Source organism: Asterias rubens, chromosome 2, assembly GCF_902459465.1.
Source record: "Asterias rubens chromosome 2, eAstRub1.3, whole genome shotgun sequence".
Taxonomy (NCBI): domain Eukaryota; kingdom Metazoa; phylum Echinodermata; class Asteroidea; order Forcipulatida; family Asteriidae; genus Asterias; species Asterias rubens.
Window position 1 is genome coordinate 1622445 of NC_047063.1, and position 22453 is coordinate 1644897.

Consider the following 22453-nt stretch of genomic DNA (forward strand, 5'->3'; position numbering starts at 1 on the left):
GGCCTGTGAACTACTTGGCTACATTAAAATAAAAACACTCGCAAAACTCAAAGACAAAACCCAAGTGGCCTGTAAAGATGACGTACAACAAGAACTATCTTTAACAGAGAGCAGGTTGATAAGCAGTCTGCATGATTATGCAAATTAATTATCATTGTAATTATGTATATCACTGTTATTTAAATACATTAATTAGTTGTTAATTAGATGTTAAGCTAACAAAGAGCACATTGGCACAAAGTCTTGTATGAGGTAGGCTATACCATGTCATATCAATATACAATACAACAAAAGTGAAGGTCAAAGAAAACTTAATAATGTAATGATTTCAAAGTTACAGGCAGACAATTTTTGCACAGATAACTGTACAGACAAAGATGAACAAATACACACCCTTCCGTCCTGACACTAAAACAACTGGCCTTAGGCCTGCGGTCCAGTGTAAAATTCAAGCCCCGACATGATAGATCATTTACAAATCAGTCAAACCTCTGACTGTGAAAAACTTCATCAGTCCAGGGAGAATTTCAATTCTCAATTCTATCAAAATATATTTTGCTGATAGAAGCTCCAGGGGTGAGAGTTCACCAAACAGCTCAGAAACACAGGCACCAAATTTTAGAGGGCATGTTGAAATGATAACATTTCCACTTCTTGGTGACCCCTTGAGTTATCCATTTTAGGGAGCTTTTTGTAAAACAGCATTCTCAATGCGCGTTAAAGCGCTGTTGTCACTACAACACCGGAAATGTAACCAAGGAAATTCATGGGGAATTTGAAACACACTGCAAAACCCATGATTATTTCACGATTGAAACAAATTTCTATTGAAGAATTAAAACTCAGAATGCTGACCCCAGTTTCATCTTGCTGAACCCCGGTCCAAGCTGGGGAAGCTATTACCGGAAAGTGTCTATTTCCAAGGAGTTTGCACCAGGGTTAGACAAACAAGTTTGTATAGGTCAATCAAATCAGTTTTTATAGGTCAACCAAATCATCCCGGGAATTTCTGAAAATTGTTTCTCAAGCATAAAAGGGGCTAACATAGTATCAAAGAACATGGTTTCTTGGAGTAGGAAAAAAACCATCTCCTTTTCTTTCCCCTAAATCTGTATTCAGATAAAAGTCTCCTCCCTAAAGTTTCTGATAAAAAAAACGCAATAAAATAGGCCTGGAAAACAGCAGACGCTGTGGATCAGCAGAAGGTCAATGCCTTCAAAGGACAACCATCTTCCCAAAAAATGGCAGTGCTAGTTTTGACAATCAAAGTCTTCCAGCAACAACGTCAAATTCCATCCACATCCAAGCAATTCCTGTCAAATTGTTTCCGTTATTACAACAAAATGTGAATCCTTTTTTTTCTTTACAAAGATTCAAGCACATCAAATGGTCTTTCACTCCTGAAGAGTCGTTAAAGATTGGGATAAATACAGCTTTCACTTTGCCGATAACTCTATTCATTTTTTTTTTTTTTTTTTCAAAACTGAATAAAATAAAAGATCAGAATCTCCCTACCCCATTCCACGCTCTCGAGTTCCACCTGGCTCTAGTTGCACAGGGCCTGGTGCCACACATGCTGGTATCCACTGGTCTTGATAGGGTGTTGCAGGAGGCATCTGCGAGGGTGCGGCCACTCCGAAGTCGGCACAGGACAAGCCGAGACTTGATGCCTCCACCACATGATGCTGAGCACTGAGTAGATAAAAAAGACAAAGGTGTCAATTTGGATGTTGATGTGAGTATAGATATTAAACTAGAAGATTCTCAGTTTTAGTTTAGAGACAGAATTTAGAAACTTGTTTGAGAACTTTATGATAGTAAATATTGAAGGAACAACATTTGAAATAAACATGCTGCAACACATAATGAAGAGTTCTTCGATACTTTCGGGGGAAACAAACCCCTTGATTTCAAAAGATCCTTTCACACCAGATCCTTTTAAACTATGAGCATATTTTATCTGCTCGTTGCCGACAGTTTGTTGCTGGCGCAAGAAAATCGCAGGTCTACCTGAGGCCGACTTAAGGCCTACGGGACACTGGTACCTAGGGCCTAAGGATTGCGACTGGTACCTAGGGCCAAAGGAACACTGGTGCTTAGGGCCTAAGAAACAGTGGTACCTAGGACCTGCAGACCACTGGTGCCTAGAACTTGTGGCCTTAGCTTAGATTGGTCCTACCACTGACCTTCAATTATTTATAAAACATACATTACTTCTGGCTATAACATTTTTCAAAAAAAGTTAAAAAAAAAAAAAAAAAAAAAAAGGAAATCATAACTTTTTTGGACAAGCTATTTTATGCTTAATTCCTTATTCTTTTTAATTATTGATTTGTCACTTTTTTTCGCCCCCTCTTTGGGCTGGGGTGTACACTGACTCGACCCCTTCTCCTCCTAAACCCTACCCATTTTCAGTTTTCATTAACCCTAGATCTACCCATGAAGGTTCACAGGAATTGACATGAGTTTTTTCCCCTGGAGGTCTTATACCCACCATTGCATGACAGTGGCTGGAAATCCTGACAGGGGTAATTCAATCAGAAAACCCATCAGTCTACAGCAGACCTCCTCCATTCAGAATTCCTAACCCCTTAAGGTATGAGATAACATGTCAACTCAAGACGTCATATGTAGGATAATTTAATTGTCCAGGCACCTTTAGGGTACTGGGTTTGGAGAATAACTTGTATTGAGGGGCTGGCATGGAGGTCTTATAGCATTGTTCCCTCTCTCTTCCTCCATGTTTTGTAAACTGTGTATAGTAGCAGAGAACTGTGTCTAGCAGCAGAGACTGTACTAACTATGGCATTCAACTCCTACCACTACTTAAAGGCACTGGACACATTTGGAAATTTTCAAAGTCCAGTTTTCTCACTTGGTGTATCAACATACATCAAATAACAAATCTGTGAAAGTTTTGGCAGAATAAGTTGCAAGAAAATAATGAAAGAACATATGCCTAAAGAAAGGCTGCAGGCCTGAAGAGAGAACTAAAACTCTTTCTCAAAAACTATTTTACTTCACAGCATGGAGGTAGAAATAGAATTAGTCATTTCTCACCATAATTTAAACTGTCAACAGCTTTCCAAACGTGTCCGGTGCCTTTAAAGGTAGGGTCATCGTACCCCAAAAGTAACTTGGTTTAATGTCTATGATTATGACTTACACACATCAAGAAATTGTGTTTCAGTAACTAAATGGCAATACTTATTCCAAGTCATTGTCAAATCAGTAGTTAGCTTGAGGGAGTCGAACCTAAAACCTTGTAATTGCAAGTCCTGAAGTCTAACCACTTGACCACAGTGACGTTCTATTGTCATCTTGCTTAACAAGTATAGTGTCTAGCTGGTAAGACACTGCTCTAGCACTGCACAGGTCGTGGGTTTTAATCATACCTGAGTAATAAACATTTGACTTTTTTTCACAGAGCTCGGGAAAGTAAACATACGGTGTATATGGATAAAACCAAATTAATTCAGTATGAATTTGATGTTCTTGATTTAAGACAGTGGACACTATTGGTAATTGTCAAAGAACAGTCTTCTCATGCACTTGGTGTATCTCAACATATGCATAAAATAACAAACCTGTGAAAATTTGAGCTCAATCGGTCATCGAAGTTGCGAGATAATAATGAAAGAAAAAACACCCTTGTCACACGAAGTTGTGTGTGTTAAGAGGGTTGATTTCGAGACCTCAAGTTCTAAAAGCTAAAGTCTCAAAATCAAATTCGTGGAAATAACTTCTTTCTCGAAAACTGTGTCACTTCAGAAGGAGCCGTTTCTCACAATGTTTTATACCACCAACCTCTCCCCATTACTTGTCACCAAGTAAGGTTTTATGCTAATAATTATTTTGAGAAATTACCAATAGTGTCCACTGCCTTTAAAGAAAACAGTGACATAGGCTACCTATGAAAATATTCCCCTTCATAGAACAGATCTTGTACAGTTCCCTTATTCCATTCTGCCTGTAGTGTCAATACAATCTGTCCCATGACCATCCCCTATGGTTGATGTTACTGGATCTGAGACTGACAAGAAGGTAGGGAGAGCATACAGCTCATTGTGATTCAAGTGGACAGATTATTGATGAGGGTCAGCTATTGGGTCTCCACCTATAGAGTGAATGGTTGGATAGATGTGATGATATTTGTGCAACCCCCTCTGTGTTCAGTATGTGACTGAAGGGTAGGGTTACTGATCAACGTAGCCCCTTAGGGTGACAGTCAGATCTAGGAGAGACTGATCACTTATCTTCAAGACTTTTAAAGGGAATATTGTGGTACTTTATCTCAGATATCAAACTACTCAATTTTGTTTTACACTAAAACACAATAAACATTCAGCTCTGTGTTGAAGTGACTGACTGTGTTGAGGTTCCTTTGTTGTGTACATTCAATGAAAATCCTATTCTTCAACTCTGAGTGGATGTGTCTAGGTCCACATTGTTTTAGGTCCTGACATTATGTGGACCTCTTTTGTTCATAGGTAGCGTCAGAAGACCCACACACTAATTCATGGCCAAGCGGTCTTGTGCACCTGACCCCAATTCCGAGTGTGGGTACGGTTTCGATCATTGCATTGTCCTTAACCAAAAAACTATTGGTTCATCCTTCAGATGGGACATAGAGCCATAGCTCCTGTGAATTGTATACTTGCAGTTAAGGAGCCAAGTACACTTGTTGCTACGAGAAGGGGGATTAGTCTCCCTGTTTCTGGCATGGTTGGGTGCAGATTGCGCCGCATCACCTTGATAACCGGCACAAGGTGCTACAGAAATGGGTCTCAAAACTTTGCCAGTAGACAAAGCGGTACATGAAAACTGAGTATTATAATTGTTTACTATTTTCTAATTCTAAAATTCATATTTGTTAGTTTGTTTGCTCATTTATCTAAAACTTGATAATAAAAAAATAAAAAGAGCTTCTGCGGACTTAAACAATTAAACAGTGATTTCAAGAAAGAATGAGGAATCAGCTTTACAAAAAAATCACTGACAAGTTGGATGCCTGCATTCTACTTACTGTCAAATACTACATTTATTTTAAAAACATCAAAACCTTTTGCAAATATTTTTTGCCGGTGCAATTTAATCAGTGATGTTATTATTCACCTTCAACTGTGGACACTATTTTGAATCATTTAGTTTCTTTAACAATGGGAATGGCGCTTAACCATAATTGCTTCTCTTAAAACCCATGTGTATAAATTGGAACCTGAGAAAGAGTTGTGTTGATTAACCCCAGGGTGCTAATATCAGCAGCTTGAGGTTTTATGCTCCCCAGGGAGTTGAGAAATCTTGAGGAATGGTCTAATTAGCTTGATTTACAGGGATGGGAAATGTTGTAAAGTGCTTTGCTCTAGCTACTAGAATGTGCGCAATAAAAGAACCGAGCACTAGTGTATTTAATACTTCTACATTTCCTGTTAGTGAAACTGTTTCTGTGCAGCCTTCTAAAAAAAAATGTGAATACCAACATTTCCTTAAACTACTCGTTAAAATGTTAGATTGACTCTTACAAATAGTATAGTAACACTGCAAGTATAATCTCAAACATCTACAGTTTTTGTTTGTTAACTTGTTCACTTGTGGATTCAGATTTACATTGTGCAAGAAACTACTCCTACCACTAAAAAATCATTGCAAGATTTTTTTTTTTTATTCACTGCAATCACAAAAACTGCTAATGTTTCTATGCCTTTATCATATTTTTGTCATTTTGCTTAGCCGGCAGATAAAATATAGGGAGTACCTACTCAACTGGTACAAGGCAGTTAACACGGGATGTCAGTTGTCAGTTTTAAAAAGAATCACCTATCTTCCTGTTTAAGTAGAAGATAAATCAGTGAAAATCAAGGAAAAATCACAAAAAGTCTGATAAATAATTGATTGAGACGATTATTTCACCTGACAGCAGAACGTGTCTTCCTCTAACAAGAAAAGCAAACGTATACACATTTTTTACTTTGCATGAAGGGTTGTAACCCAATTTTATAAGGCTGTAAAGCAGAAACTACTGCTTAGCAAATTTCATAGCTTAGCAAAGAGTGAGCGGGGCACCACTCACAACAATGTAAACTTTGCATCAATGTTCGACCAGTAACCGCTTTCTGCCAATGCCTAGGTTTTATTGTGGGCACAAGTGTCACACCAATACATAATTTTTCTTTTAAATGAAGAAATAAATTCATTAAAGGAACATTACAGAATTAGTTTTTGCAAACGAAACAGTTGCTAGCAGAGTAAACACATGTAATCCACCATATACATAAACTGACAAACCTGTTGAAGTTTGAGATCGTTCGGCCATGTGGGTCACGAAGAAATAATGAACAAAACTGATTACACATTTTGCACGACACTGAGTGATAAACTCCAAACTGGAAATTAGTATTATTTATGAAGTTTCTATGACATTTTACATGACGTTTATATGAGTAATATGACGTTTCAGACAGAATATTTAAAGGGATATTTTCTACTATCATCATCATTATACTTTGAAAGTTTTATGCAAATCTTTGATCTCAGATGAGTTTTTCTTACCAATTCTGTAATGTTCCTTTAACAAGAGAGAGAGAGAGAGTAATATTTCTTACCGTTCCCCAGTCGCCGAAGCTCCACCGTGGGCAGTGTATACCAGTATTGCAAACTTCTATGTTTTGTGGTCTCAATGCTTCGCTACATGTATCTGAATCTCCATTTTCATCTTGACAGAAGACGACCCGCTGGTGCAGACCGCTCCCACAGGTGGATGAACACTGTATAAAGAAATAAAAGGGGAAGGTATACGTTTGGGAATCGCTCTTAGAGAATTAATGGCAATAAAAAAACTATTGGTTAGAAGCCTACAGAAGCTTTCGATAGTATACAGCATTTTAAAATACATTTTCACTTGGAAGTAATGCAGTCATGTCAAAATATCTCCAGACTTTGTGCCAAAAAATTTGCATGTGAGATGATGCTTGTCAGATTGTGAAATAGTATATAGGGACTATTCTTCTGCGTTGACATTATTTGCTCAGTATTTTCGGGATGTCTCAAAAACACGACCACCTCTTGAAATGAATTTTCAAAGAATCTTTTTGATGTAAACATCTAAATTTATATAGAATTATAACAACAGAATGATTCCAAAACCCAAACATAGTTTGCCTTTAAGTGATACAATTTTCTCCGTAGAAACACTCACCTTACTCCATGGTCCAGTCTTCCACTTTCCTCTGACTGTCCCAATCCCTCTGTCTCCTGACATCCCTGATGCATCAAACTGCTCTGATAAGCACTCCTGGTTGCTACACACTTCAGAGTCCTTGGGTCTGATCTTCACATCGCACTCCTCATCCTTCGCAATGGAGTTATCGCTGTTGACACAGGCTACGTAGCGTGAGGACTTGCCAGTTCCACATGTTACAGAACACTGGAAGATTAAAATATTGAATGGTAATAAAACAAAAACAAAAAACGCTGGTAAAAAAGTGCTGGGTGTTCAAGGCGCAGTAAACCAAAAACAAAACGAAGAAAACAGACACAACAAACTTAATCCTTGAAAACCTGTGACATAAGGTAAGTTTTGAGAAGAGATTTGTATTTTGTGGTACAAAGACAAAATCTAAGATTAAAGTGTTTGGTAGAGAGTTCTAGATGTGTGGCGCAGCTGAAGAAAAAGAAACTGCTATCAAATAAAACAAACAATTAATTTGACCCCATAATGGATTTAGGAAAACTGATCAAACTGTCCAGGGCCCAATTTCACATAGCTGCTTCAAAATAAACAAAATTTCTCATACCTGATTCCATTGGCCGGTCCTCCAGTGAGGGCAGGGTTTACTCTGACATTGCTGAATGGCTGGAGGACGGTGCTCGATGTCGCAATCTGTCTCCTCCGAGATGTAACCATAGCGATCTCTGCAGCTTACATATCGCTCACGAGTTCCATAGCCGCATGTGGATGTGCACTAAGTGAACAAGATTAGATTAAATTAGATCAGATTTGGTTTATTGCTAGTCATATACAAGTTTACAAATATTGACTGCTTCGAGTGCTATGGTTACACACAAATGATTGGGTTCAAGGTCTGGTAAAAAGACGTTTGGGTACCGCGCGCGCCATGTATTTGTCTTTACTATTGCATGGCAAACGACTATCAGACGAAGTACTGCCAAGTTTCTAGTAAATTTAAGACATATCATGTGATGCGCTCTTAACCAATGAAAAGGCAGAATTTTTGTAAGGGGTGTTATAATATACAATACAAATTGCTTTGGGCTATCTTGCTTAAAAATACATGTTGTTTTTCTTCCCCCAATAAATATATCCAAATTGAGGCTGGACGCAATATTAGCCTGGCCCCTGACAATCTATCACTGCTGTATCTGACAAACTCCAACAAGGGGATATACACAATCTCTCTCACACAAACATTTGTCAAATGTCTATGATAATGAATTGCACAAATCATGACTTTGTGGATCAGTAACTAGACGACAATACTTATTCTAGTCAACAGGTAGCTTGTAGGATTCGAACCCACAACCTTATAATTGCAAGTCCGAAGAGTGTTGTGGCCGAGCGGATAAGAGCATGAACTTAAGCTCTGGTGTTTCTGTTCAGCAGAGTGTGGGTTTAAGTCCTGGTCGTGACACTTGGGTCCCTGAGCAAGTTACTTAACTATAACTGCTTCTCTCAACCCAGGGGTAAATGGGTATATGTGGGGGCAGAGACGGTTCTTAAGATTTATTCAGCTTAGTGCGCTATATATTTAGCAGCACAGGCTGTACATTCCCCAGGAAGCTGAGAAGGTTAAAGCAGTGACCAGGAGTACTAATGTTGAAAGTGCTTTGAAACGCCCTTCAGGTGTGAAAAGTCCTATATCAAAACCAATTATTACTATTTTTATAGAACATAATTCTCACCTCAGTCCACATCCCCGTTCTCCATTGACTGCTGAATCTCATCCATGGTGTCTCCCTAAGAACCTCCATAGCGGTTACTGGTGATGACTTGGGCACCGGCTTCCGCTCAGACGGCCCTCTGATCGTCACGCTTGGCACATCCAGTAAAGCCGACCCTCTTTGGTTATAGGTCGGCCCGGGTTTGGGATTCTGCGATGACGAGGGCGTTGGTCTACGAAGCACACTTCGTGCGGACGATACCGGTGTGTTAATACGAGGTACCGTTGATGAGGTGGATTTGATTGGTGGGTACGTTGGTGGGAGGGTTGTGGGTGGATTGGTTTCCGGTTTGGTGGGAAATGGGCAGGTTGGCATTTGGCAGTTCTGCTCTTTGGGTGGCCGATCTTCTAGACTACACTCTGCGTCTGGTAGTGGGGTATCGTTAGTGTGACGACATTGAATACCTCGGAGTTGGTAACCCTGACCGCACGATACCGAGCACTGCAAGACAAAAGGAAATAGACAGGGCTCAAAATTAACACTGGACCACAGGCCAGTGATCTTATTAGGCAAGTAACATTTTGGCTTGTTCCAATAACAGCTCAAATGTGAAACTGTGTAGATAATGTTCTCCTCATTTTGATACGGTCTTGTAACAAATTCTCTGGTCCAGTAAAATTGTTGAGCAACAAGCCCTGCAGTCTTGTGGATATGTCCCCCAAATTCAAATCCTGATATAGTTTAGACATTATTGGATCTTGTGTACAAATAAAGCTATAAAATAGAGAAGTAATCATCAGAATTATCTTCCAACTCTTTGCATCACCTTACAAACCCCTGCATTTTGCATCAACAATTTCTACCTCTACAAGAGACAACTTTACACCAATAACTAAGTAGGACAAAACTTGACAAGAATCTACTGAACAATAAAAACTCACAGGTCCCCAATCACCATGTCTCCATAGAGGACAATCAGCCGGCGAACAAGGCTTGGACTGGGCTGGCATCAGTGTCAGGTCACACTGGGCCAAGCTGACGATGCGGTTGTCTTGGTAACAGCTCACTCTACGCTGCACCTCTCCCTCTCCACAAGTCACTGAGCACTGAGTACAGAGAGTAGGATGAGAGAGAAACAAGAACAGAGATGGGTCACAATGCGTGTTGTGGCCGATTGGTCTACTTCATCGAACCCAAGCTCTGGGCTGGTCAGCAGCAGAGTGTGTGGGTTTGAATCCCAGTCATGCCACTTGTGCCCTTGAGCAAGGCACTTAACCATAATTGCTTCATAAAAAGAAGGGAAGGTAGTGCATCCTGCTCTACCAGCCAGGCTCATAGCGGACGATACCCATGCCTATCCTTACCAACAGTTAAGGGAGTAACACTGTTTCAGCCCAGGAGTAAGTGGCAACATGCCTTTGATGGCAGTTGATTTGGGTTGATAGCCCAAATCAGTTAAGTGTATAGCCCTCACCTTGAAGTGGCCGTCTGTGGCCTTTTAATATTAAACAATATCTCATAATGTTTTTTCTTAATCCTTCAATCTTACCTCATCCCATGGCCCTACTCCCCAGGTTGGACACCCTATCACCTCACATGCCCTGACAGTCTCTGGCATGAGGGACAGGTCACACTGGGTAATATCCACGTTCTGACCACCAGATGAGCAGCTGACTCTCCGCTGCATCTCTCCCTGGCCACACGTCACTGAACACTGTGAAAAAACAAAAAAACAAATAGGATTTAATGGAAAGGTTACTTTTAGGTAAACCAGTAACATTAGGGCTTGACGGCACATTATTCTGAAGGTCGCAGGTTCAAGTGTTTAACCCATGTTCTTGATTCCCCTGATAGAGACACAACAACCTAGAAAGCTGATAATATTTGGGAGGAAGCTCATATATCGATCATGGATTTTCACATTGAGTTATTGTACATGTCATACAGATTGTGCCTCAATCTAACAAAATCATTAAACTGCAGAGTGTAAAGACCAAGGCATGTCTAGCAAGGGGCAGGAGTAGAGCCATTATCAGTAAGCAAAGACTGGTAAGTATTGACAAACAGTAAGGGGTGAAAGGCAGCAAAGAAACCACTAAGCTATTACGAAGGACAGAACTAAAGCGAATAAACAACTCAACGGACCAGAAAAGATAACTAGAGTGACTCAAACCTGGGGGGGGGGGGGGGGGTGGAGATAAATGACAAATACAATGTTTTTACTTGTGCTCTTCAAGAACAACAACAACTTCTTCGTAAATTATGACCTCACCTGAGCCCATTCACCATGGAACCAATGAGCACAGTCCGTCACTTCACATGACCTCGTTGTCTCTGGCATCACGGATGTGTCGCAGCGACTAGCTTCGATTTCAATGTTGCCTAGGTAACAGTTGACCCCTCTTTGCCTCTGTCCTAGACCACACGTTACTGAGCACTGTATCAAAATCAAAATTTGACAGAATGAGCCAATTAAATATAATCTGATAAACAAAACCTTAAGAGTTAAACAATTATATTTCTATAAACATGTAATAGTATTAGAGCACATGTTTTATTTTTATAGTAGCTATATTAAAGCACTTTACAACATTATTATCCCTGTTCATCAGGCACACATAGACCATTTCTCAATCTTTCTCAGTTATTTGGGGAGCAAACAACCCCACGCTGCTTAGTTTAGCACCAAGGGGTTAATCCAACACAATACTGGCTCAGCCCTATCAGATTCCAACTTTTACACCTGGGTTGAGAGAAGCAATTAATGGCCAAGTAAGTGAATGACTGGATTTGGAACCCACTTTGCGATGACTGAGCCATGTTGTCTAATTCCCATGATGCAGTAATTTCTCAAGCAACAGCACGTGTGAAGAAACAAGACTATTTAAAGGCAGTGGACACTATTGGTAATTGTCAAAGACTAGCCTTCACAGTTGGTGTATCTCAACATATGCATAAAATAACAAACCTGTGAAAATTTGAGCTCAATCGGTCATCAAAGTTCCGAGGTAATAATGAAAGAAGAAAGAAGAAAACACCCTTGTCACATGAAGTTGTGTCCGTTTAGATGGTTATTTTCGAGACCTCAAGTTCTAAACTTGAGGTCTCAAAATCAAATTCGGGGAAAATTACTTCTTTCTCCCAAACTATGGCACTTCAGAGGGAGCTGTTTCTCACAATGTTTTATACCACCAACCTGTCCCCATTACTTGTCACCAAAAAAGGCTTTATGCTAAAAATTATTTTGAGTAATTACCAATAGTGTCCACTGCCTTTAAAAAATCTATTCTCAATACAAAATGAGGGAATTCGAATTTGTCTAAGAGTATTAAAAAAACAAAGAAATTAATTAAAGGGATGCTGCAGTGAATAAAAATAAAACAGTTAATTTTGCTGTCATTTATTTCGGATATATGTATTGAACCTCAATAAAATGTGTTTTGTTTTTTCCCCGACATATCTCACTTGCGTAATTAGCGAATAAGTCATGCCCCCCCCCCTTTTGTGGATTGTTACCGCCCCCCTACCATCGACGTCACGTCGGGAATTCAAACATATCGTCGGCAAAAAGAGTCTGGTTCCTAACTACACGTGCCTAGGTACCAGGCCACACAATGCACACGTCTTTATATGCACACAGCCAGGGGACCCGACGGCTCAGGTTCCCGACATGACGTCACATGAAGGCTCCCTTTTAGGGGCGGGGTGGGTTCCCCTAATCTCTTGAAAACCACTTTTAAAATACTTGCGCATTAAATAAAAAATTTTAAATAAATATTTCAGGCTTAAAAAGTCATGTTTAATCGCTTAAATTTTTAAAAAACCCACTGCAGCCACCCTTTAAGGACTTGCAACAGAAACATCAATTCGTAGGATTTGAAACTTTGCATGGTGCGAGTATAATCAGGTGAGGTGTGCGGAAGCACAATGTGTATATCTCTGAGAGTAGTGTTGGCTTTGAAACCAACTGGTGATTGACAACTCAACGTTTCGATCAGTATGCTCTGATTGTCTTCAGGAGAAACATCAGTGTCCTCACCTCTCCCCAGTTGTTTTCACGCCATACTGGGCAATCAGTCTTCCTGCATGCACTGACGGCACTCAGCTTTGATGTGACATCACACTGCTCATTAGATACAACCTCATTCCCTTGGTGACAGTGGATTGACCTTCGACGCACCCCTTCACCGCAGGTTACAGAACACTGGGGGAAAAACAAAAAGAGAGGGTTGTTAAACTTACACCCGTTTTAGGCAGGCACAGAGTAGCGCCGAACCAAATAGACTAGGAGCAATTAACTCTAGGTCGAACAAAACAAATTTTGGTTTCAGACAGGCAAATATAATATAACATCTACAGTGGCTCAGCTCATGACAAGGTCAACGTCTGAAAGCAAGGTGCTAAAGGGTCAATCCGAACAACTGCAAAAGTCGATCTTACTATTTCTAGTGGTCCAGTCGCTCCTAACTGTTTCAGATGTTTTTATGTACTTCATTCAGAATTGGGTACGACGCGACTCTAGAGCACCTGTCTGAAGCGGATGTTAGTGACAGCCATCCCCCTGTTACTAGAAGTCAAAACCCACTTATCAATGAGCTGCTTTTTGGACATTAGGTGGCAGCAGACTTAAGCCCGGTTCATACTTCATGCGAATGCGAATGCAAAGCGAATTTGACGTCACAACTCTCCTCTCGCAGCGATACTCGCAAGGGCGTTGAGTGCATCTCAACTCAATGCGAATTTTGTTGCGAATTTGTGACGTCAACATTCGTATTGCATTCGCATTCGCAGGAAGTATGAACCGGGCTGAACTTTACTTCTTTTTTCTCTCATTTGGTTCTGAAAAGAAATTACGCAGGACACATTTCTGCTGACTACACCTACTTCTTCAAAAAAGGTCTTCCATAGTTTCTTACCGGTCCCCATTCTCCGTGTCTCCACAAGGTGCATTCAGGGAGGTCACAGGGCATGATGGTCTCGGGCATCAGGCTCAAATCACAGTCGATGTAGCCCATCTTGCGGTTGCCTTGGTAACAGCTGATTTCTCTTTCCTTTTTTCCTAGACCACAACTAGCAGAACACTGAAGTAAAGACGGCAATAAAATATTTCTTATCGACAACTAATTTGTTGTCACCCTCGGCCACTGTCTGCCCAAGGTCTGCCATTGGTGATAACATCAGGGCCCAATGTCATAGCAGGATACAAGTCACAAATTGTACTTGTGACATGGTTGTTTTTCTGGTAACCTTATTCTAGTAACTGTAATTTTGTAACGCTTAGCTAATTTTTGTGCTTTAGAAGCTCTATGAAATTGGGCCTTGATGGTGAATTGGGTCGATAGGCAGAAAAAACAACTTATAATCAACTGCTTATTAAGAGGGTTTTTAGACTTTGGCTGCTCGACTAAATCCTTAAGATGGCACTACTATAGACCTTTTTATTCCAACGTCAAAGCCCAAGTTTTCGCCAACCAAACTTGGAAATTCATGGAAAGCCATAAATGCAAAGCAACAACCACAAAGCCACGGTTTGTAGCATTATGGTTCACAAAAATTCAAAAAAAGTGTTAAATTTGTTAGAAACAAAGCATCTAGTCATGGGATGTATTTTTAAAAATGGAAGTTTGCAGAAATTTTGAACTGAAAATTAATGGTTTGCTTATGTTCAGCCGTCCGTGCCAACCAGCATGGAAAAGAGTCTATAGAGTTCGACACCTCAATTCGAATTAGACATGTCAAGCCATAATACAAACGCATTGCTTTTTTGGGGTCTGCCTCCACGCGCTTTCCTGCTAGTTTATTCTTTTTATGCATTACAATGTAGTTCTGTAATTTTTGGAAATGTGTTAGTGGAAATAAATGTGATTTTAACTGAAATGCTTGGTTCAGAAGTATATGGCACTATTAGAAATTTGTAACAAAAATCGCTAATGTTTCAATTCTCATCCTTAATGGCTTTACAAATGTTGAGGTTCCTCTTACCGGTTCCCACTCTCCCTGGCGCCATACCGGACACTCAGCCATCTCACATGATATCACTGTATCAGGCTTCCTGGATTGATCACACTGGTGCCCTTCAACCTCTCGGTTGCCTTGGTAACATCCAATGAATCTCTGCATCTCGCCTTGGCCACAACTTCCCGAACACTGTCCAAAAATGAAATCAAGAAATAGATACTTTAAAGAAAAAAAGTATTTAACCACTCTTCATTGTCCTATTGCTAGAAACCCTTCGCAAAGACTCTATTAGGGTCAGAAACATCAGGCCATTAACTGTTTTTTGCCTTTCTTTAAAAGTCACAAACTTTGGTCAAAGATGTTGGTTAACTCATCCCCCCCAAATTATGTATCTATCAGACGATCATTGTATTGAAAAATGAACAGAACAGTATTACAGAACATGTCAGCGCAATAAGGTTCTTGAATGTATTTCCTACGTATCCCCTCCTCGTTTTTTTAATATTTCTGTCTAAGCACGCTGTTGAGACTTCATGCTTATTGATTTGGTTGTTATAATAATCTGTTTTTCATTAAAATTTTAAGATTTTCAGCCTTTTTGGCTGTGATGGAATGTTTCCTCAACCAATTCAAATCTAATCAAATCAAATGTTTACACATAAACATATGCCAGCTTTGAAGCCGATACAAGTGAAAGCCTTGTGTGTATACCGTAAACGCCTGATGTGTGTAACAGAATGGCATTCCAACAGCAATAGGAACATTTGTTTTATTTGGAAAACAATTCATAGAAATAGGAACATCCAAAGTTATGGATTACACATCAAGTTTCCTTATAGACCCCTCTGGTTGGCCGCCATCGTTGATGACTTGTGCAACCGTGAATGAGTATCATTGGCCGAAAGTCGTCCATGCGAGCAATTTTCCATTGATTACCATCAAAGATGGTGGTCAATGACGCGCAATCCTACACAGACTTTGCCCTTTTCATATCTTACCGACCCCCATTCTCCATGCTGCCACCCGCTGCATTCTGGGAGATCACATGGTACAACTCTCTCGGGCATGACACTCAAGTCACAGTGTGTAATGTCCATTTTACCATTGCCTTGGTAACAGCTAACTTCTCGTTGCCTCTCCCCTTGACCACAGCTTGCAGAACACTAAAAAAACAATCTCTCAAATTAAGGAAATTTTCTGCTGTCTGCTTTTTTATATATAAAATATTCCTCAAATAGCTCAACAACTCTTTGTTAAGTAAACGTAGTTAAGTTAAAATAAATTGATTGTTCATTCCCTGATTCTGATTTAAAATATTTAACAAAAAGCCGTTTTATTCGGTTGCCAGAGGTTCTATATGGACAGAGGTTTTATTGGCCTAGGGCCTTGTGACACGAGGCAATTTTTTAAGGCAATTTGGAGGCAACCAACTGCATTGCATGCAACTGGACAACTTTGGTGGCACATGAGAAACTTTTCAAACAATGTCTTTTGATCCAAAGCAAAAAAATGTGAACTTTCACCATATGAATATATATTTTCTCTTTGGAGATTGCACAGAACTGTTTGCCAGTAAAATTCCCTCGAGTGACATGGCCTTAACACTCTCGCTGGCTTTAAATAAATGTTGAGGTTCGTCTTACCGGTTCCCACTCTCCCTGGTGCCATACCGGACACTCAGCCATCTCACATGATATCACTGTATCAGGCTTCCTGGATTGGTCACACTGGTTCCCTTCAACCTCTCGGTTGCCTTGGTAACAGCCAATGAATCTCTGCCTCTCGCCTTGGCCACAACTTCCCGAACACTAAAAAGTAGAAGAAAAATAATAAAAGGTCTAACTATTGGTTTCACAAATGCAAATGTGTGACGTCAAATACCGTTTCGCATTTGCATTCGCAGGGAGTATGAACAGGGCTTTAGTCTCACCAATCCCCAGTCACTATGCTTCCAGACGGTGCATTCTGCCATCCGACATGGTCTCGTAGAAGCTGCCGACACGGCCACATCACACTCCCTATCATGAACGTTCTCAGTACCACGATGGCAGCTCACTTGACGCTGTTGGTTCCCTTCCCCGCAGGTTACTGAACACTGCAGGAACAATATGGCACCAATGGTAAATTATACAATCAGCTTGAAAGATTTCTTGCTGAGCAATTTGAATTTGTTGCAGAGCTTTTTTTCCTTTTATCTGTAACGCAAGTGTCTTGCTCGAGGACACAAGTGCCAAGATCAGAAACCCAAACTGACAGTCTGACAACACCGGTACACTAGACCTCTTGATCATGCCATTCTAAAAGAAAATTCAGCATCGTTATGGACTATGAAGGTGATAACAGCCCCATGAGCATTTGGCAACATGCCCCTGTTAGAAGTTTTTTTGGGTCGATCACCAAAATCAGTCAAGTGTAGCCCTCACCTTGGAGTGGCTGTCCGTGGCCTTGTGAAGTAGGGCAATCTCATTATTTTTTATTGTTTTTAAAGCTGATTACCTGACTCCACTCTCCATGCTGCCAGCGTGCACATTCATCCAAAACGCATGGCAAAACCACATCTGGCTTCTGGTCCAAATTACAATGCCTGACGTCTACTTGGTGACTGCCTCGATAGCAGCTAATACGTCTTTGTCTTTCGCCCTGGCCACACGTCACCGAACACTGGAAAGATTTTGCAAAATGTCAACGTCAAAAATCATCCCCAGCAAAGTTTCGCTATATTTGGCACCAAGCTAAGCTTCAAATCAGCTACTTCAAAAGTGAGATCAACAACTTGCTTATTTAAGGGTATGATTAAAAAAAAACAGGAAAGGTGGGGTCTATTATGGAATGCCTTCTTACTGGTCCAGAATCTTCTGCACGCCATGATGTACACTCTCCAGCATTACAAAGTTCTGTTGTCTCTGGCTCGGTGAATTGGTTGCATTGGTCTGAATCAACGATGTAGTTACCAAGGTAACAGCTGACTAACCGCTGTCTCTCACCTTGGCCGCAAGAAACTGAACACTGTTCAAGAGAGAGCAATGAATTAAATTAAAATACTGCTGTGGAATTCATTATCAAATATCAAAGAGAGAAGACCTTCAAAGGAATAACCAAGATATCAAAGCAAATGTTACAAAATCTCTCAAAAGATTTGGGCCAAATCTTCTTACCGAGCCCCACTCCCCCTGCTGCCAAAACGGACATTCGGTGACCTCACATGACCTTGTAGTCTCCGGCATGAGACTCAGTCCGCACTGGATACTATCCACCTTTTGGTTCCCATGGAGACAGCTTACCAATCGCTGTACAGTTCCTTGACCACACGTGGCTGAGCACTGTTGTTGAAAACCCAAACAGAATGAAAATGTTACCTCTCTGTACACTCTTCAAGGTTGTTAAATTAGGAATTGTTTCAAGTAAAACATGTATTTTGTATTTGGCTCAGAACAAATCGGCTCGAAACACGGATTACATTTTTTTTTAACTACCGCTTAATATATTTTGTGGCATTTTGGAAATATCACCAGCTAAACCAACAGATAATTGCATAAATGCAAACTTACTTAAATCATTCACGAATCTGTTGAAGACTTACTTAATTAATCGGCAGTGATTTTATTTGTTTTGGAGACATCCAAGCGCTTTGCATCCTATGGCAAAAGAGGCTCTATAATTGCCAGCTTTATTTAATAGATATTATATTTGCATCGGGGGGGGGATAAAAAATATTCATTTTGGTGTTACCCATACACACCAATGTGTCACAGGCATGTTACTTGGATGAGATTTGGACCCATGACCTTTGCAATTCTAGAGTAATATCAACTAGCTTATTATGATTCTAAAACCTCATGGTTGTTTGGCCAACATAGATCGTGAGTAAGAAACCCTATCCGTCTTAAGTGTATCTCACCGGTCCCCATTCTCCCTGGTGCCAGACAGCGCACTCCTGCATTTGACAAGGCATGGCTTCTTCCAGCTTGCTGGACTGGTCACACTGAGAGGAGTCCACCATCTGGGCACCACGATAACATCGGAGTGACCTTTGAACCTTGCCGTCCCCGCAGGTCACTGAACACTGCAAGAGGAACACGAAACAAAAAGTAGCTAAGCACTTGGCACATGCACATTGTTTAACTGATATCTGTCTAATTTTTGCTCATCAGAAGATTGTTATAAGCTCAGCTGATTTGTTGTCTGCTCAAAGTGAAAGTACACATTTTGTAATCACTCTTTAAATTAAGGGCAACAAAAACTTTGTCGGTTAGAAGTACAGCAACTATTAAAGTATAAGGCATTTTGAGAATCATTTCACTTCAAAGTAATGTGGTTATTGAAAAAATATATCAGTTTTTATCCCCCAATATTTGAATCTGAGAAACGTTTCTGTTAGACGTTTCTCAGTTTGTGTCATCCAATAGCAGATTATTCTTTTTGCAAGGACATAACCGGCCAGGATTTTCAGCAATATCTCAAAAACACTACCACCTTTTGAAATTATTTTTGTTCACAGGATAGTTTTATTGTATACGTCTACAATGCATTTATAGAGGATGAAAACAAAAAAAACGGTTCCAAAACTTAAGCAAATCTATGAGACTGAGCACTGGTCAGAAAATGGTAGATCTACTTTAGCAATGCAACCCTCTTCTGAAGATGGTTTCACTTAAAACATTTCCTCCAACTGATAGAAAGCAAAGCATCCACTTAATCATGCTCTTAGCACCCAACACATCTGTCAAATTTACAGCCTAAAGGCAAAACGGCACCCATCTTTTTTTATTAACGGTATTTATGTTGACACAATTTGAAAAGGAGTTCATCTTGTGAGTCTCATTCAGTCTCTCAAAGGAATAAGTGGAACCACAATTAAACATTATTAAAATCGCATTAACCAAAAGAGACCACCGTATAACCATCAATCTGATCTAATTTAATTGCGCAAAGAATGGTTAATGGCCCGACGCTTCGATCCTAGAAGAGTCTTTCTCAAACGCTAAAATAACAACACAACAGACCCCAACCCAGAAGAATTAAACTGTCAGTAAATGCCACAGCTGCCAGGCTGCATCTTGAAATCAGGAAGATTTATATTATACAATCAGGAAGATACAAGCTGCATTCAACAATCAGGAAGATATTTAGAATTACTCTAACATAAAAGTGGGGGGGGGGGGTGGTTTCCATAATCAGGAACAGTTTCAAATTTGTTCATCAAAACAAGGAATGATTGGTTTAGGAACAGTAAGCCAGCTTTGAAATACAGTACAACGAAGATAAATCAGTGAATGAAATGAAGTCAGCTGAATTTCAATACTTTGAGCGCGAGGACTAATCCACTTTACTGAAGTGCCTGGAAATTTAGGATACTTTTGAAATGGGCAGGTGAATGTATAGAAGAACTATGTATGACTTTAATATTTATTATAACTCACGTCACTCCAGGATTCAGCCTTCCACTGTGGACACTCCTCTGTGTTACACCTTTCTACAGTCTGCCTTGACGATCGGTCACAGTTATTGTCTGGTGTGTAGTAACCATTAGAATCCCTACAGGATGCGCTACGTCGACGAGTGCCACCATTGCAGGATCTTGAACACTAAAAAGAAATAATATCACATAAAATAGTTGCCTAAATATTCATCATTTAAAGGGTGTAGGATCGAAAATATAAATTTTCACAGCTTTACATGCAACTTGCATGGAAAAAAGATCCTCAAAGTGAAAATCTTCCTATGTAATATTTGCTGGCTGAAATGTTTAAGTTTCTTTGAGGGTTAACATTATAAATTTGCAGTGTTTGTTTGTTCGGGTGTTGTATTGTTTCTGCAAGTATTACACACCTAATCCAAGCAATATTTGTTTGTTCGTTGGTTTGTTTGTTTTGTTTTTTATTGTTTGTTTCCCAAGGCTGAAACAGGGTTACCCCCTTAAAGTTTGTAAGGATGTAGGCCTGGGTATCATCCACAAGGAGCCTGGCTGATAGAGCAGATAGCACTACCTTCCCTTCTGTTTACAAAGCAATTATGGTTATGTGCCTTGACCGGTGTTCAACTCGTGCGAAATATACACTGCATTGACAAAAATGCCTTGCATTAGCAGAAAATATATCTTTTACAAAGACACACACCTGAGACCAAGATGAGTACTCCCAGTGAGCCATCTCACATTCAATATGACACTCTACAACCTCAGCAGGTCTGGCCTGGTCGCTGCAGTGGGCATCAACCACTACGATGGTACGGCGCATGGCGACAGTCTTTATGCATTGGACACGGCGGGTACGTCGCCCTGTACCACAGCTTGATGAACAGTCACTCTCAGCTGTTACTTGCCACCTGTTGAAAAAAACAGACCAGGAACCAAGAAGTGTAAATGGTCCATCAGGCCGGTGTTCATACCCGATTTCCTTGTCATTAAACGACTGAGAATATTTCTGTTCCCCTAGATAGGATGCCAGTGTATTACAGGTTACTCCCAGGCTCTCGCCAGTACCAATTGTACTCCCTAGGTGGAGAGAAGCAATTATGATAAAGTGCATTTCAAGTGTCACAACTGATTATGCCAGGATTCTAACTCACATTCTGTAAATTACAGAACTCGAGTCCAACTCCCTGGAACACTTGGCCAAGACACCAAAAACACCAAGAAGTGAAAACTCATAGGTTTAAAAGTTTCAGATGAGGAACAATTTATTTATTATGCTCCATGCCAAAACCAGGGCCCAATTCTATAGAGATGCTTTAGCAGGAAAAGGAGCTAAGCGCAACATATTATGCTTGTCAGAATAAAGTTACCAGCTAAACTACCATGCAACGTGTAAAACATCTGCTTAGCAGGAAAATGTTCAGAAATATTGTATACTCAAGCAGCTCTATGCTCTAATTCTAGTCAAATAAATTTGAGTAGATTTGGTTTATTGATATCTTTCTAAAAGAAATTGAGAAGATATTAGACAAACAGCTTTTGTGTGCATCATATACTCTCTGCCTACAGCATCCGAGTCCAGCTTTCTCCTGAAGATGATCAGAGCATGCTGATCGAAATATTGAGATGTTACACAACCTTTTCAGAGCCACCACATCAGCGATTTTCAAGTACAATAGGGGCAGTGTAAACCTCACCAGTCGCTTACCTCACTTCACAACCAGTGTTGCATTTAGCTGCGAGTGGCTCGGGTCTGTCGCTATGACAATAGCCCCTCTCTACCTCCACGCGATCGTTCTGTCTCAGACAGCGAAGTGGTCTGATCTTTTCACCTACAACCAAAACCATATGCAAGTGGGTCTTTTTTAGAGGTAGTTAATCATTAAAAATAATAAAAATAAACATTTCTATGGCGCTCTACAATGAACAGAACGCCTCCAAAGAAAAACAAAATGACATAAGTAGAAATCATAGCAAAAGAAAACTACTAGTTGTGCTCAGTGGGAAATAAAAACGATTTGAGAGACGGCTTGAAGACCGAAGTAGACACTGCTTCTCTGACGTCAAAGAGCAGTTGGTTCCAAAGCTCAGAAGCTGCATTGAAGAATAAATTGTCTCCAGCCTTTGTGTAGGAGCGAGGAACAACCAAGCGTGTGACGCCAGATTCCGAGCGGGGCCTTCTAC

General features: G+C 40.2%; 1 protein-coding gene across 1 annotated transcript in view; it reads right to left on the reverse strand.

Moving 5' to 3' along the window:
- Positions 1–1445: 1445 nt before the first annotated feature.
- LOC117306879 (A disintegrin and metalloproteinase with thrombospondin motifs 9-like) overlaps positions 1446–22453 on the reverse strand; it is a 53824-nt gene continuing 32816 nt past the window's right edge. Inside the window, exons 13-33 of the mRNA XM_033791441.1 lie at positions 21978–22101; positions 20973–21180; positions 20277–20441; positions 18755–18919; positions 18012–18176; positions 17698–17862; positions 17353–17517; positions 16787–16951; positions 16500–16664; positions 15855–16019; positions 14881–15045; positions 13815–13979; positions 12938–13102; positions 11171–11335; positions 10448–10612; positions 9840–10004; positions 8920–9399; positions 7794–7961; positions 7196–7423; positions 6603–6764; positions 1446–1692 (exon numbers count right to left, since the gene is read on the reverse strand). Of these exons, the coding sequence (XP_033647332.1) occupies positions 1501–1692; positions 6603–6764; positions 7196–7423; positions 7794–7961; positions 8920–9399; positions 9840–10004; positions 10448–10612; positions 11171–11335; positions 12938–13102; positions 13815–13979; positions 14881–15045; positions 15855–16019; positions 16500–16664; positions 16787–16951; positions 17353–17517; positions 17698–17862; positions 18012–18176; positions 18755–18919; positions 20277–20441; positions 20973–21180; positions 21978–22101 (3872 nt within the window). The 3' untranslated portion in view covers positions 1446–1500. The remainder of the gene's footprint in view (positions 1693–6602; positions 6765–7195; positions 7424–7793; positions 7962–8919; positions 9400–9839; positions 10005–10447; positions 10613–11170; positions 11336–12937; positions 13103–13814; positions 13980–14880; positions 15046–15854; positions 16020–16499; positions 16665–16786; positions 16952–17352; positions 17518–17697; positions 17863–18011; positions 18177–18754; positions 18920–20276; positions 20442–20972; positions 21181–21977; positions 22102–22453) is intronic.